A 16416-nucleotide genomic window follows, 5' to 3' on the forward strand; every position below is an offset into this window, starting at 1 on the left:
CTAATTAGCAACACTGTACAAACAAACACTGTTTCATCATCTCTGAAATATGATGTGCACCTCAGACATATTTTGAAAGTGAAACGTCAAGAATCAGATTATTAGATGTGAAGAAACATTTACATGTGGTTAGAGCATTGTGCTGTGTCCAAAAAAGCCAGAGCTATTAGTTAAAAATCACAATTTGTAAATAACCATCCCTTGTATTCAGCTTTTTTTTTACATTTTTAATCAGAACAAATAATTCTACTATAAAATTTATACAAAAGCTGACATTTGTAACTTTCCACAGTATTTGGGAAAAGCAAAGCAACAGGCTATTCCTACCTCCCTGATTCAGCCTGTCCATTGTTTTGTGAACATCTGTTCTTGATGACAAGCTAAGAACCAGGACACCAAACACAAAACCATTGAGATTCACAAACAAGGCCCCAGAATCCAAAACACCACAGTGCTGAGACAAAGAGCAAAAAAGAGGAAAAGGAGGGGAAAAAGAATCACCACCAGTTTGAGAAAATTAATTTGGCTCTCATTCATGTGCTTCACCTTTTCCTTAAAAAAAGCATAACTGATGCTCATTCTATTGCCAATATCTGCAGTTTGAAGCAGATGAATAAAACATAGGCTGAACTCAATCTGTTATTCAGAAAAATCATTTTCCAGAGACAGGAAATGCTGATCTCTGCAGCATCAAAAGTTTATCTTGCTGCAGAAGGCTTAAGGAGGATGATTAAGGTGAAGCACAGGAATCAATTTTCCTGTGATTGTGTCTTGACTTCAACTGAAGCAAAATACAATTTAGGTAGGTACCTGGTCCTCATTCATTTCTGTCAGTAATTTGTTGGTAAGGTCTTTCTCACTCTTGTCTGCCACTTTATTGTTAGCATTTAAAAACAGCTGTTAGAAACAGAGACAAGAATAATGGAAATAATTGCATTAAACAGTTACCTGCAGCCAAATCTGTGGAGGCTGCCTTAGATTTGTATTTCACATACAAAAACAAAAATGCAGGGAAAAAATACTGATGATTACACTGTATTTTTGCAAAAAAAAAAATTACTTTTTTTTTCAAAAAAAAAAAAGAAAATATGTAATCACTGAGACAAAGAGAGAGATTTATCTGGAATTTGTACTCATCTCTGGCTTAGCAACTGTGATTTCATTCAATATGCAACATGACAGAGTTCTAAGAAATTTACTTGTAAGAAATAAAGACAAGAGTGGGGCATTAACAAGGAAATGGATACAAATGTTTCATCATTTTCCACTTATATTTCAGCCTAGGTGAAAGCTGAAGATACCTAGACAGAATATGTTCATCTTCAAACAGCATAGTAGCAGAATTTCTGGGGCACACAGTCTTTGGGACAGGAAGAAGGGCAAAATATCTCTGCCATCATCCTGAGGATCAGACAGGTTGCAAATAGCTTTAAATCAAACATACACCCATACTGCATGAACAGTAAGGAACCGCTCTGTGTTCAGTAGCTAAATTCCTAGTCAGTACCTGAATTTGACAGTTTCCAACTCACCCAAATTCATATTCAATTGCAGTCAATTTGTGTGCCAAATTTAGATGTAACGTAATCAGAACTAAGATTTACCTCCTTCTGTTTTAAGATTTTATTGAGGCATTAAAAAAAAATCTGATCAAAATGTTTTAAAAGTTCCTTTAAAAAAATATAAACCCTCTCCTTCAGTGGGTAAAACCTTTCCTCCAGTGGGTAAAACCTAAGCATTTCTTTTCCCACACAGACACACACACATTTTGTTCCATTATCTGCTAGCTTAGTCTCCCTGAAGAGGAACAACCTAAGAAATCAACTTCCATAAATTTGGCTAAAACAAAGGACAACACTGAAGATATTACTTTGACTTACATAGGTGTGAAAGCACATTGTTAGAAACACTTTGAAAGGTACATCACAGTCAAGAGCACTCAACAATGCAGAGTAACTATAATATGTCTCAGAGGACTAGAACATTAGCAAGAATAAGAACATTAAACAAAAGCAAATGGAGACAATGAAAAAATAAAAATGTCATCAAACTTTTGGTATGAGTTGCTCATTTCTCATAAGGCATGTGAAAAGGAAAAATAGATTTCTTTTTACAAAGTCTATACGGTTTGAATTTTTCCATTTAAAAGCTGTTAAAAAACCACATTTTTTTTTCTTTTAATCAGACATACTGTTAAAGGTCATTGTGCTTTGCTCAAAGTCTGACCTCTGAGATAGTTAAACAGATGAGAAAAGATTCAGCACTGACAAACCAGATTGTTAAATGACTCTCAGTACAGAATAAGCACCTCCTGATACCTCTAAATTACAGTCCCTCTTTTTGGATATCACTGGCAAAAAGCAACATTCAGATCATCAAAATTTAACCAAGCAGTTTTGAAAAGCTTTTGTGTAGATCTCTAACCCTAAAGCATAGCTAAGGAAAGACAGTTTGCCTATGAGCCTTAAAACCAGCAAACATTAAAGAAAAAAAAAAAGGATTTACATCTTAGAAGATTGTAATACTGCAAATGACTAGGAAGTATGAGTAGAAATACAACCTTGAACACCCCAAGTTCTTTGGGATATCTAGAGCAGAAATATGGATTTGCTTTACCCCTCCTTTCCATAGAAATTACTTGCATTTCAAGTTTGCAGAAGATCCAATAGCTTCCTGAATTTCAGGTATGTGTATGGACTCTCATGCTCTCTGCAGAAATGCAGAACATGCTTTCCACACACAGTTTGCTTAGGAACCCAGTAGCAATTTTCACAAAATAAGGAATAAAATCTAGAACTAGGATCTCCGCCCCCAGCCAATAAGGAGAAATGCTAATTCCAAAACTAACTCAATCTTTGCTATTTGGCTTTGAAAAAGAATGGAGACACAGTATATTTGGAAGTACAAATATACTGCAACACCTGCCCTGCCTCTATCTCTCCCACTTCTCATCTGCGGGGGTATTTTGCCTGTGAAAGGCTAAAAAAGCACACTGTGTACCAAACTGGCAGCACTGATCTCAAAACAACACAGTGATATATGAGTCTGTACCCCTGGAAAAAACCTTAAAAGAGCATATCTTGTAACATACAGACAGGCAGAATGAAAATAAAAACAGCAAGAAAAAATAGATCAGCTGTTCCCGCTTTCTTAAATTCCACCACTTGTTTATGAGTGCAGGTACACAGCAAAGAGTTTCCATGAAGAGGTAAACATCACACTGCTGATGATTTTAGAAGAAACTAAAAAAGGAGTTTCTTATCAAGCACAAGGTTAGTACAAAAACAGGCAGATTCCCAAACGCAGGAGAAGAATGGAAAGGTCAAACAATGTATTTTCAGAAGGAGATAATAAAGCTAAAGACTATTTAAAACACTTCAAGTCAGTTGGCATTCTGCCTCTAATTATAATTACAATTAGGACATAATCCAAACACATTTATTTTTAATACATCATTGCACTGAAATACATTCTAATCCAAAATCTAAACAGATTAGAAACAAATTGCACAGTGTAGTTAGCATTAAATTATCTAACATCAGAAGAGCTCAAAACAGCTATGTCACTAACATATCACATAATAACATATCACAAAAAGAAATAGTGCAGAGTTACATCATATCTGTGTTCTTTCAACAGGGAAAAATAAAATCAGTGCAATCAGCGGAAGTTTGCAAATTATGACCATTTGCAGCTCAGATGAAAACCCTAGATCCTATGTAGAAAAGGAAAAATTGAGGAGCATTTTTAACAGTTAGAGCTCGTATTTTATGTCAGCCACACACAGGATTCAAATATTCTGAAAGACTTAAAATGGGACATCAGAAAGATTTTTTTAAATGGAAAAACATTCCTCCGAAATTAGAATTCAGACCTTCATCTGGCAGCAGTTGTTAAGTGACTTCCTAATGATCCAGTGATAGAATATAAGAGAAACAAAACAAAATAATGAAACCCCACAACAAAAAGCCAAATAAAAAGGCAGGTGGGATTGATTTTTTTAATCAGACATATAAGAGATTACTGTGCTTAGCTCAAAGTCTGACATCTGAGAGATTGTAATAGGTAGGAAAAGATTCAGCAGTAATTCAAAGATTGTAACAGATTTTAGAGACTGAGCAGGGTCGGCAAAGGTATTTTGCTCAGGACTCAAAGTATTCATTGCTTTAACCACAAGGCAGATGAGACACCTCCACCTCATTAGTAATAATACAAGGCAGGGCTTGTTAAAAATATGCTGATAAGGGAAAACTTACCTTGCAGTTCTGCAAGAGTCGAATGAGATGCTCAAAGCAGTTACTGTTAAGGAAAATTGCCTGCAGAACAGGCCTATCTGTGCAGTCTAACATGGCTGTGATGGTATCTATAAAATTAAAATAGAACTGGCATCAAAGACAAAACACATCCCAAATCCATCAAGCATTTTTTCCTGCACATTCCATAATACATATCAGGAAAAAATTATACAAATCATATTATCTGCACTTTTGATCAAGAATGATATGCATTTTAAGAACAAATCACTAGGCCTAAAGCTAAACATTTTGACACTGTAAAGACTACCACAAACTAATATTATGGAGAAATTTTACCAAATGAATATCTTTGATTGCTTTGGGGCTCTGTTTCAAGTCATTTCCAATAGTGAGAACATAAGCAGCATCATCTTTTCTTTACAGCACATGAACATTTCTTTCCTCAACAAGCAATTACTCTGCATTCTACAGCAGCCTTATAGTGTAAGCATGCTCCATGGCCACAGTACTATTCTTCAGTTTTCTTGGAAGTATGGGAAAAGAAACACCTTTATTCCCCGTGCTGAACATCAAAATGGAAAAAATTCAAAGCCCTGAATTCTAACCCAAAAATTTATACCCAACTCTTTCAGACTATTACTTCTGGCCAATGTTTACAGTAACGCCATTTGAAAATCAAACTATCACAAAACAACACCACATAGCTATTTTATTACAGAACAGTTTTATTCTGCAATTACTAAGGTACTGATAAGCTTCACTTCTTGCCTAGCAAAGTTTTTCTCTTTCAACAGACACTTTTGGCCTATGAACCTTGACACTGGTTAAATGGTAGCAATCTGATATGGTTTCTTCTGGTTTTTTTATTACTAAATTGTGGAAGAGGTTTCACAGTGACTTCTGTGAACCAGAAAGGAGTGTGATAAGAGGATCCATGTTTACCCCTGAAAGAATTTTCTACCAAGGTCATTGACATAGAAACCAAGAAAGAGAGAAGGATAAATAAGAGAAACCTACAACTGCCTATTCCAATAAGCTCTCTGTTTGTCTTTCCTGACCTATGAGTAAAGTGTAAACTTATGAGCTTTGTAAGAATGTATAAATAGCATGCATGCTGTAATAAAACCGGGTTTGAAGCTTCCTGAAAGTGGAGCATTGCTTTGTTTTGTGACCCTCTCAACTACGACAGTAAATAATTAAAACAAGAAATATCTAAGAAGAAATGTTAGAAATTTTTCAATTGCTTAGCCAAGTCAATATTTTTTGCTTCAGAATTATTGAAAGGAACTGTGTACTCACTCAGCATTTGGATCTGCAGTGCTATGAATCTGCTCTCCCACTGCCTGCATCGCCTTGGATTAGGTAAGGCTGAATGGTCTGAGTTAAGCAACTTGAAATAGTTCTCCAATATTGTACTTGTCTCCACCTGGCGCTGGTCAGAACTGCTGGTTAGGAGGATATGGACAACTTCTGTCAGGCACTTCAGAGTCAGCTCTGCCTTCCTGCTCACTTCCTCAGGGTTTCTGTCATCCCAGTTGTCACAGTCTGCTAAAACACGCATCAAGACTTCCATGGTGGCAGGGGATACTGCTTGAAGAGCATTCCTCTGAAACCCATTAAGGCAAAAAAATGATTAAGAAAAATAAATTTAGAAGAATTTAAAACTCTTCAAGCCAGCTGTGTCTACTTGAGTTATCTGAACCATGCAATATGCATTATTCCATCCACTAATGCTGTGCAGTTAAATAACTAAGAAACATTCTATTTGGATTATGCTGATGGCTACAGATGAAATGCATCCCATCTTGTTCACTTAAATAGGCTCTCTTTTTCAAAGGGAATGCTTATATAGAAAAGGAAATACAATTTAAATATGTGTTATAACATTCTTATAAATTATCCCCAATAAACTGCTAATTTGAGGCAAACCTTCACCTGAGTTTTCATTTTAGATTATGAGATTCATGATACTTTGGAATGTGTGGTAAGAAGATACTCATCAGCAAACGTTTGCCTGGGCCCTGAATGCATTTTTCTCACCTTTCTTCCTGGAGGCCTGACTGTCTAGGCTCAGAGACAGGAGCCTGAGCTTGTGGCAGGCTTTGAGAAGCCCTGTCAGGGATTCCTTGCCCTGTGTAAGGAGCTGCATTCAAGTTTTGGCTCTCAACCCTTTATTGTTTGATCTACACTGCAGCCATGGCCATGCCTGGCTGTGTCATGTCTTGAACCTGACCCACTGATTTGACTGCAGCTTGACCTCGGCCCTGCCTCATGGCTATGGATGGGGCTGGCAGCCATTGGCCTCTTGACTGACTCTAGTTACCACCAGCAGAGCAAACCCTTACTCTGATGTGCTGACCAGACTTCCTGGCTTGACTTTAGGCTTTATCACCACAGCCTTGTCTGGTGGGCTGGGTTGGGCTGGTCCATCCTGGTTCCAGCCAGCACAGCTGCTCCCATCACTGGGTGCAGTGAGACTGCACCCTCTGCTGGTCAGGGAAGCTGCTGCTGGCCATCCTGCTCAGACTCCACTTGCCTTCCATGATGGAGCAGAGCCTGGCTTTGCAGCTCCCTGGAAACCTTTAAAAACACCCTCTTGGAGATCACCAGAAGTAGCAGCTGCTTGTGACCAGACTAAGTAGGACTTTACAGGAGTCAGGTGAGAAAGTGGATGTTGACTTTGCTGCTGATGAATACCCTCATTTCCTCATGTTCTTTCAAGGACTTTAAACAGCTTCCAAGCTGTAATGCCCCACGCCTCCTACTGAAAACAGCTTACTTTCAGCACTGGGAAGTAAGATAGATCAATTTCATGCACATGAACACAAAACATCCATCTGTGCAGGTGGAAATTCCTAATCTAGTTATGCACATTTTTTCTTAAAGATATTGTAATAAGTTCATATGAACATGCAGTTGTTCTAAAGAGCAAACTTCTATGGTTACTTGAAATTGGGACCTAGCTTTTAGCATTTAGGTATTATTGCCCAGAATGATCCCAAAGTTGCTAAGACAAAAATAATTAATCATGGATAATAAATTCTTCTCATTTACAAGTTATGGAGCATTTAAAAATCTTAAACAAAGAACAAGCATTTGGAGGTTTCAGCAGCTGAGAAGTTCAAAGTATCCTTACCTGACCACCAGCCACAATAGCTCCAAAGAGATGCAGCAGGCAACATTTTAGGCTTTCCTTGAGATGTTCACTTTCTTGAAAGCATTCTGATTAAATAAAAAGGAGATTTTTCTCAAAAAAAACCCCACCAACAAATAATAAAAAATCCCTCCTCTATTCCCTGTTATCATACAAATTAAAAAAAAAAATCAACTGTATTATCTCCACTTTGTTTTATATAACTCAGACACAAACACACCAATTCCAGCATTATCAAAGCAACACAACATTACCACATTTATCAGGAATTCACAGGGCCACACCTTCAGCTTGCATAAACTTCCCATGCCAGCTGACAGAACTATAGACACACAACTTTTGCTCTCAATTTGTAATGTAAAAATGAGCCCATTTTGTCCATATTAATGAGAAAGAGAAGGACATTCTAACACACAACCAGTTATCAAGCATGATAAAGTTCAGAGAAATTTTGGCATGAAAAATTTCTGATGCCATATGCAGTGCAGGTAGCTCAAAAAAACAGTGCCTGAGCTTGCTGACTTTAAGGCAGATTGTCAGAGAATCCTGCGCGGATCTGTAACCTTTCTAGCAGTAATTTCTTTAATGACAACTATCTTGCATCTCTTCTCTTGCCATATCTGATAGAAATTAGTCCCAGACAGCCTCAGCGTCTCTTCTTAGCAATAGATATAACCTGGATATTGTTGTTATAGCAATAACTGTAGACCTAACACAGCAGCAAGAAACTACAAAGAATTATTTTTGGAAATGCCACTTACTGGCAAGTAAGATTTCTGATTATATACTGAATGTCTAAGCCTATTTTAAAAGAAGATGGCAGAGCTATTTTTCCAATCTCTTCTACAAACAGAACAAAGCTTACTTAGATGATCCTACTGTTAGTGAGCTAGTACCACCATTCCTTGACTTATAGCCTCTGGATCTTTGTAGAACTACAGACAAATTGAAAAGAGCAGTACCTATCAGATTTGATTTTATTGTGAATAAATCATTAGGCTGGGTTTTAGCCTAGTCACTAGACTAAAACCACCCCCCCTCAAATTAGTCCTGGCATAGCAGGATGCTTAAGGCACATGCTCAGCAATTTTTTACTCTGTCCTTTCTGCCAGCTGGCCAACAAGCAGATGAGTATCTGCTGGCTAATGAGCAGACTTTTAGCTCGGTCACATTATACTGTATTTAAGAGACAGGAGGAACCACAGGGCAATGCACTGAATGGAGAGGAGAGAACCTACAGATGATATTCCTCAGTAGCAGCCTTTAGAGTGGGTTTCCAGTGCTCTGGTATGCAGATAAAGGCATTTTACTGGCAGCAACAATTTGGTCTTTTTGGCAACTATCCTATTTTTTGTATGCAGCAATGGAATCTCAAGGAACAGGAGCTGTGACTCAAACCTAGAAAAATCAAATTCATAAATGCTACCACTCCATGAATAGAATCCCTCTTTTTTTTTTATTTTCAATTAAAACTAAGTTATTGGATGGCTGCAAAAAGGACTGATTTCACTCCTTCACTGCCCTTCCCTCCAGCTTGTTCGTGCAGCTTCAATTCTGTAGGCACTAGCACTTTGGTATGCTCAACTGGCAAACTACCTGGATATCCCACATTCTTGAGATTTAAGTACAGAATACGGACATGTAAGTTCTTCTCTTCCATACAAACAATCTGTAATCATAAGGACACATGAATTCCAAAGTAGCCATCATGATATTTAGAGAAAATTGCTTCCTAAACTCGAGGCCAAGGAGCATTTGCTAGTTGAAGGGCACAGTTTCATTTTTTCTAGTTGTTACAGCATATTAAAGAGACAGAAGTACATGAACACTCTCCTAAGATAATTTTTCCATGAGTTATCAGTGCAGTTACTACAGGGATCGCATGTGCAATCACTGTGTACCACAATAAAAAGAAAGTTCACGGAACCAACCCTACTAAACCACGTTAGGCACTGAAATGAAGTCTAGAAATAAAGAAAAAGGCTTTCAAAGATAAGCAGGAATGACAAAATGGTGATGCTCAAAGCAAAGAAGAAACACAAAAAATAAAGTAACCCGCTACATTCAGTCTCAGAAAGCAAGTAAATGACTTGAACATTATCAGGCATGCTTAGGAGAAAGTTACTTGGGCTCACTAAGTTCATTCCTCAACAGAAAACTATTTTTAACAGGTTGTTAAGTAATACTTACGGTAAAAAAAAGGGACAAACTCTACAGTGAGGGAAGCTGGTTTATACTTCTGTCTGCTCCTTTCAACTGTACTAAGGAAACGTCTGCAATTACATTAAAAACATACACCAAAGAAATTAGATATGATACCTTTGTTTATTACTTATTAATTTATTACTTATAATGTGGATTTATAATATGACATAGTAGAAAATGTTGCCATAAATCAGGAGTTATCTTTTGTTTACAGGATGAAAAAGAATAGTGAAGTAGTATTTCATCCTGAAGACATGAATCACAGCTAATCCCATATTCAGTCTGCACTTAAAAATACTTAACATTTTACAAAATGGTTTAGTTAAAAAAATAAAATTAAAAAAAACAGCAATCTCTTATTTAATCCCTGCTTATTGCAACTAAGCCACCAGCTAGAATGCCACATTCCTTGACCAAGCCATTTTAAATGGGCCGAAAACATTATTATGAGTTCATAATAATGAGAACACATAGTCAAATTAAAGGGCTGTAATTCTATTGCTACACTTATAAACTCATTTTCAAAGATGTAAGTTATCTACACTGTGAACTTCAATAAGTTCTTTTACTCTATTTCAAGCAGGTCTGCCCACCACATTCCTTTTGGCTTCTTTGTTCCACTAATTTAGAAAAATGGTCAGTTTTTGGAAGGAGAACATAATGTAAGCACCTTCGTGGTGATCAGTTGCAACCAACCACCTCTTGATATATCCTCAAATTTAATTTTGTTTTAACTTTAGTATTAACAGTAAAAATATTATAATTGTTGAAAATTATTTAAATCATATCCAGTTTGAGAAAGCATAACACATTTCTGTGGTGTGATTCTACTGATTGATGGTTAAAGCTCTCATAAACCAGAGTATTTACCATCCTGTGCCAATCCACACATACCCTGCAATTCGCTGCCTCCAGTTCCGATACGGATCATACAGGCTTTCACAGAAAGCCAATGCGTGTCTCACAAATTCTTCTATGGGGGTCTGATCCTCCACTTCTTTTTCTTTTGTTTTGCTTTTTAACTGAGAAGAAAAAGAAAGCTATGGTCAGAAAATTTCCAGAAGTTGAAAATTAATCTTGATCTCCCCCAGAACAGTTCTGAGTCTATGAATTGTTCCCCACTGTTACTGAAAGAGCAGATCACATAAAACGCAGCAGGAGGTATCAGATGGCAAAAATACAGACAGGAATTATTAACCATGTACCTGTTGAATGTACAATGTAGTCATGGTGATAACATGGTTAATGTATGAACACATCCCAATCTCTTCCACATTAGCCAAATTCCTGCAAAGACAACATAAAAACCACAGATTGTACACTGTGTATCATTTGAAGCTAGTTCAAACAATGTTTGCTTTAGCATTCTGTCTATATTCATACCAGCATTTCAAAAATAGTCTCCAAAAGACTGCACATACTTAAGTGTTTATTTCTGTCACCATTACAGAGCTCACAAGTTTTCATCTAACAGGAAGAAAGATTCAAATCACTCTGCTACAGGCCAATTCCATCTGGAATTTGGGGTTTCAGAGGTTAAGCAAATTCCCAGGACACCCTAAATAGAAAGCTCAGAAATGGCATCTGATAACAAAGACAATAACTTCCACTTTACTAGCGCACACACTTTCTAAAACTTTAGGAAACATATAACCTAGAAACTTTAAATTTCTCACTTTAAATTCCCTGGAGTAAAACAAACATCTAATAAATTATTTTAGAAAATAAAGCAACAACAATGAAGAATTTCTCAGTTCTGAAGTTACAAAGATCAAATACCAAAGTGATGATATAGAATAACTTTTCAGCAAGTAAAGGTGACACCAGTTTGTAATTCAGAAACACATTACCACCATCCACTCAGCTTATATTCAATACTCCAGGGTATTTAAACACTGCCAGCTCTTTGAATTGTTTCAGAGGTACGGTGAGAAAGTATTCAAAAATGCTGCTTCAAATACTCCTCAGTAAAGGAGATTCTCTATTATATTTTATCTCCTTCCTCTCTCTAATAGCATTTTGCAACAGCAAACTGAAGAAATAGTGAGGAGTAGATCGCTAAAAACAGTTTGTGTCAATTGTGTCAACAGATTTACACAATCAGGCAGAAGTTTCAGAAGGAAATCAGCTGCATGAGTAGTGTAATAATAAGTTTCACAAGCTGTTCATGGAATTATAAGCATGTTAAGAATGTGCAACAGTTCTTCCTGTACAATTCTCTTGAGTTATTTCATAGCTAACAGTTGTTAGAGTGCACCTTTTCTTTTAAAAGTATTTCTTATACGAGGTACATCATATCTTGAATTCCCACAAATTTATCTTCTACAGCTACAAAGAATTTAGAGTTTAAACCCCTTCTATTTCCATTGCAAACATTATTGCTAAGATCACTGCATTGCTCCCCTCTCTCTCTTTTATTCCCTCTACCTTTATTTTGAAGATTGTGAGAAGTGTTATTTCTCTGTACCTACTGGAATGTATCAAATCACATACTATGTGTCATTAAAATCGATATTTATAGGCTGCATCAAGATTTCTTAACCAAAACAACAGCCTTGCTGAGGTACCAATTAGAACAAATACCTGCAAAGGATGATAAAGAATTTCACAAGTAAAAGTGACAGAGTCTGCTGCTGCTCTTCCAGGCCATCTGACATTTTCTGGACACACTGTAGCAACTGGAGCCTGAGGACCTGAAGAATGTTATCAGGAAGCAGCGAGATTCCCGGTGGAATGTCATCCACCCTAATGAAAAAAGCCAGACACAAAATTGTTAATCATACAAATGCCAAGCTGCCAATCGATTCCCATGCGCTCATGTGGTGTTCCAGTGAAGTTCTGTGGGAAAGGTCACCCAGCTGACACATCACAAACACTTCCTAATAAGCCACACTGAAACGTCTGGTGGCAATACACCAGTCTGAGCTTTCTTTTCCCCAGCAATGAACTACATTAAAAAAAAATAAAAAGTGTTAAAATTCATTAAGTGGCTTCCTAAATCCTCCTCCATGCAATGAGCTGCCTTAATTGCCACAAAGAAATTGCATGATCTTCACCAGGTAAAAAGGTGGCCTGGGAAATCCCCAGGGACAGTCACAGTGGAATGAAACATGAGAACAAAACATATTTGGAAGAACATTTTCTACTTTCTACTGAAGATTAAAAGTGTCCAAATAAATGAGATGCCAATTATTGCAGAGTTATTGAAGCCCAGTTGGTATTCATCCACAGTGAACCTCACGTTGTTCTAACAAATTTCAAAAAGCCATACAAAATTATCTTTTGCCTATTGTTTTCTGCAAACTAAAACATTTTTAGAAACACGCCAGTGAGAACCAAGACATGAAGAAAAGAATGGGTTTATTTGTGGTTTAATTCTTTTTTCCAGTGATCCAAAACCAAATAAGAAAATGACCCAGGAACAACCATAAGGAAACCCATTTCAATAACAGTATAGAAATCTACAGAACTGTAAGAACATTTTTTGGGATGAGAATTGTTTTTCCACTGTTGCACATGCTGAAAACAGTTAGCCTTTGGCAGCAGCTATTTAGCCTGACACATCCTCTATGAGCTCTGTGAAGGAAAAGGAAGACACAGGCAAGAGCCTTAGAGCTTACAAAAGCCTCCAACACAGCCAAAGCCAGAGGAAAGTTACAACAAAAGAATTCAGCAAGCTCAAACCCTCACTAATATGACTGCTGTGCACATTGCACCTACGTGAGAAAAACCACAAAAAAGATGTGTAGAAATGCAGTGACTGACCCTATACAATATGACTCTATTATTTGAGGAAAATGGGGAGCAACCATTGTTTAGCTTCTAATGTTGAAAAGGAAACCTTTATAGGCGGGAAAATCAGAGGCCCGGTTTAGTAAAACACCTAGACAGGTGTAAGTGACAGAAAGCTCCCATATCCTAGAAAACAAATGTTACCTACACTTATACAGACAACTACCTACTTCATTCCTTTGCCCCCTCACACAGCTGTGCAATTTGCTTTTCAGATCGTGGAATTCAGAATCTCAAGGGATTCAGAGCACAATTTTAACACAATTGTAACACAATTTTATAGCCAAGGCTCTAAACTGAAAGCAACACAAACCACAAAACTGAGAGCAACTGCTTTTTTTGCAACACAAATGCCAAGAAATAAATTTTAATTTCTGTGATAGCAACTTCACCCCTCAAGATGCTGGCAGATTCACTCTGGAATTACAAACAAGGTTTCTCATAATCTGATAATTCAGATTCTGTATTTCAGATTCTGATAATTCCCTCCCAGTATTAGGAAAACGGTAATTTTTGACAGCTGAAATCATATTTCCAGAAGTTAATTCCCTAAAATGGCCAACAAGTCTTTTTCAGTAAGATCATGAAATGCTTTACAAGAGAGCAAATAGCATACCCTTCATGCCTCACATCCCAAAGAATGTTTTCTTTGCAGTAGCTGCCTGTGTTGCACAACCCATGAGAATTTGGGAGATATGTGTGAGACCAGCATGAGAAATCCTAACTGGCATTACACAAAATTAATACACTGTAGAGTATATAAATAAATGTAAATATTTATAACCAATCACGCCTGTTTTCACCCCAGACCAAATTACTACTATACCACCAAAAAACCTTAGATTTAAACAAGGATTTAAATTTTTTGACATGTAGTACCAATTTTTCCCGACCAGAGTCATCGTTTAAAGTAAGTACTCCAAAAGGAAGGAAAAAAATGAATATAAAATACATACTCTATCTGACATTGTTACTTGACTGCTGGTACTCTACCTCAAAAATATAAGAAAGAATTTGACGCATTTGGGATCCTTTTATTTGTAATTTCCTTCATGATGTTAGCATGGTTATGCAGCCATATGACCTCTGTCAGGGGTCTGGAAGGGAACTGAACCACCTCCACTTCAGAGGCATCAATTCCAGCTCAAACACACACTGGGAACTCTCCTCCCCCAGTGGTAAAAACTGCTGTGGCAAACCAGGCTTTACTTTTCAACAATCACCATGCAATCACACAAACCATGTAATCAGCATTCCTACCATGATTTCTGCATCATTTTTATGTGGGTTTGAAATCAGCAAGTAATAAAATACGGTTTCTATGGTACTTTGCATGAGCTTCCTTTAAAATCCTTTGCTCAAGATCATGCAAACCAAAAGCAGAAAAAAAGTATGACAAACACTCTGGAGGCCTTTGTTATTTTTAAAAGTATTGAATCAAATGACAATTCCTCTCCAATGAGGAGAAAAAAATCCTCACACCAGCTGGTAGAGATTTTATCCTTTTTATGGTAAATACATATGACATGGATACACATTTTGAGGGAAATAACAGACAGGTGTGTTGGTCTTTTGTGCTCAATGATCAAACCATTAGCATAGCTATATTCACCTTTTCAGCAAAATCAATTATATCATCAATGAGCCATTTCATACAGAGTAGAGGCACAAAGATGGGGTAGAACTGGAGCTGTATAAGCTGCATAACTGTATAAGCTCTACTTATATAGTCAAATCATAGTGAGTACACTCACACATTATATTTAGAGGTTTCCTAATTCTGTACTGCTTAGCATCTTTCACATTTCCAAAGCAGACTTCAGGAAATTAGATATTCTAATTTATAGGGGAAAAAAAACCCTTATGAGTTAAATCAGCAAGTGACACTGCCAATTAAGAGTCCTTCTTTCAGGAAGGAAAAAACCCAAATCCAAATCTGTAATAGAGTCTTTAAATTTCTTAACTGGTATTTTCTTGGATGCTAAAACGCCCACATATGTTTTAGATTGACACAAAATGTCATGCCTGTAATCCAAAAGTTAGTTGTGTCCAGCAATCTGTACAATCCTTCTCCCTAAACAGTTTCTCATTATTTCGTGGCATTAGCCCTTCACTACACAAGGTCTTGCAGGCATACAGCTGTAAAACCACCAAGATTCACAGATGGAAGAAAAGAATATTGGTGCAGTTATTGGTGCAGTCTCATTTTAGCTAGTATCACCCTTTTTTAAGACCAACAGACAGAACTAGTTGACTAATAAGGAATCCAGTTAAACAAAAAAAAAACATAAAATGAGTCCACAGGGTCCTGTGGTCCCTGGACTCACTGGAAATCAGCATTTGACAGTTCCACACTGACCTACTTTTTTTTTTTCATGGGCCCAGTAATACTGTTTTCACAATGTAAAGGCCTGCAATACAAATTGACACAGCCCAAAAAGATGCCACTTTCACATGCCTGATTACATCACAAATGCACATATAGGCAGAAACTGCAATTCTTCATTAACTCTAGTATCTGATCACCATGGGTTTGCTTATTGCAGACATAAAAGCACAGGAAGGATCTGCCTTCATCTCTATGTTGTTTTGATGCTTTTTCTTTGCATCTGTTACACAAATGAGCCTAAATCCACATGGTTCTATTCCTCCAGACTAATCCTGTCATTAAGCTCAGAAAAACACATTATTTTTACACTCACTAAAGTCACCATTTATAACAATGAAGATGCTACTACTGTTCTGCATAATTAAGCTTTATGTTGCTGAAAAAAACCCAACATGAAAACCATGAACACATCCACTAAAAACCACTTAAACTGAGAGTACAAATAAATTAAAAAACTTAAAATCAAAGTACCAAGAGATTTTTATCTTCCAGTGTTCATATTTCAATACTAAATAGTATGTTAAAGATAACCTGTCTCAAAGGACAAACTTTTCTACTTAACTAAACATAGTAAGATGCATTTTTGACACTAGAAAGAAATAAATTTTTAGAAAAAGCAC

The 16416-nt window shown here is 36.9% G+C and overlaps 1 protein-coding gene across 8 annotated transcripts in view; it reads right to left on the reverse strand.

The window, feature by feature from the left end:
- NBEAL1 (neurobeachin like 1) overlaps positions 1–16416 on the reverse strand; it is an 80156-nt gene that overhangs the window by 46637 nt on the left and 17103 nt on the right. For 6 of the 8 annotated variants that reach the window (XR_011680357.1, XM_071434771.1, XM_071434768.1 and 3 more), the window contains exons 4-11: positions 12199–12360; positions 10821–10902; positions 10510–10637; positions 9601–9683; positions 7393–7478; positions 5556–5862; positions 4257–4363; positions 811–897 (exon numbers count right to left, since the gene is read on the reverse strand). Coding sequence is in view for 7 of the 8 variants with exons in the window: in XM_071434771.1 (XP_071290872.1) it covers positions 811–897; positions 4257–4363; positions 5556–5862; positions 7393–7478; positions 9601–9683; positions 10510–10637; positions 10821–10902; positions 12199–12360 (1042 nt within the window). In the remaining variant the exon portion in view is untranslated. The remainder of the gene's footprint in view (positions 1–810; positions 898–4256; positions 4364–5555; positions 5863–7392; positions 7479–9600; positions 9684–10509; positions 10638–10820; positions 10903–12198; positions 12361–16416) is intronic. The other 2 variants (XM_071434774.1, XM_071434772.1) reach the window with 1 other exon arrangement.

Source organism: Agelaius tricolor, unplaced genomic scaffold (assembly GCF_023055355.1).
Source record: "Agelaius tricolor isolate 1412-34295 unplaced genomic scaffold, bAgeTri1.0.p SCAF_10, whole genome shotgun sequence".
In the NCBI taxonomy this organism is placed as follows: domain Eukaryota; kingdom Metazoa; phylum Chordata; class Aves; order Passeriformes; family Icteridae; genus Agelaius; species Agelaius tricolor.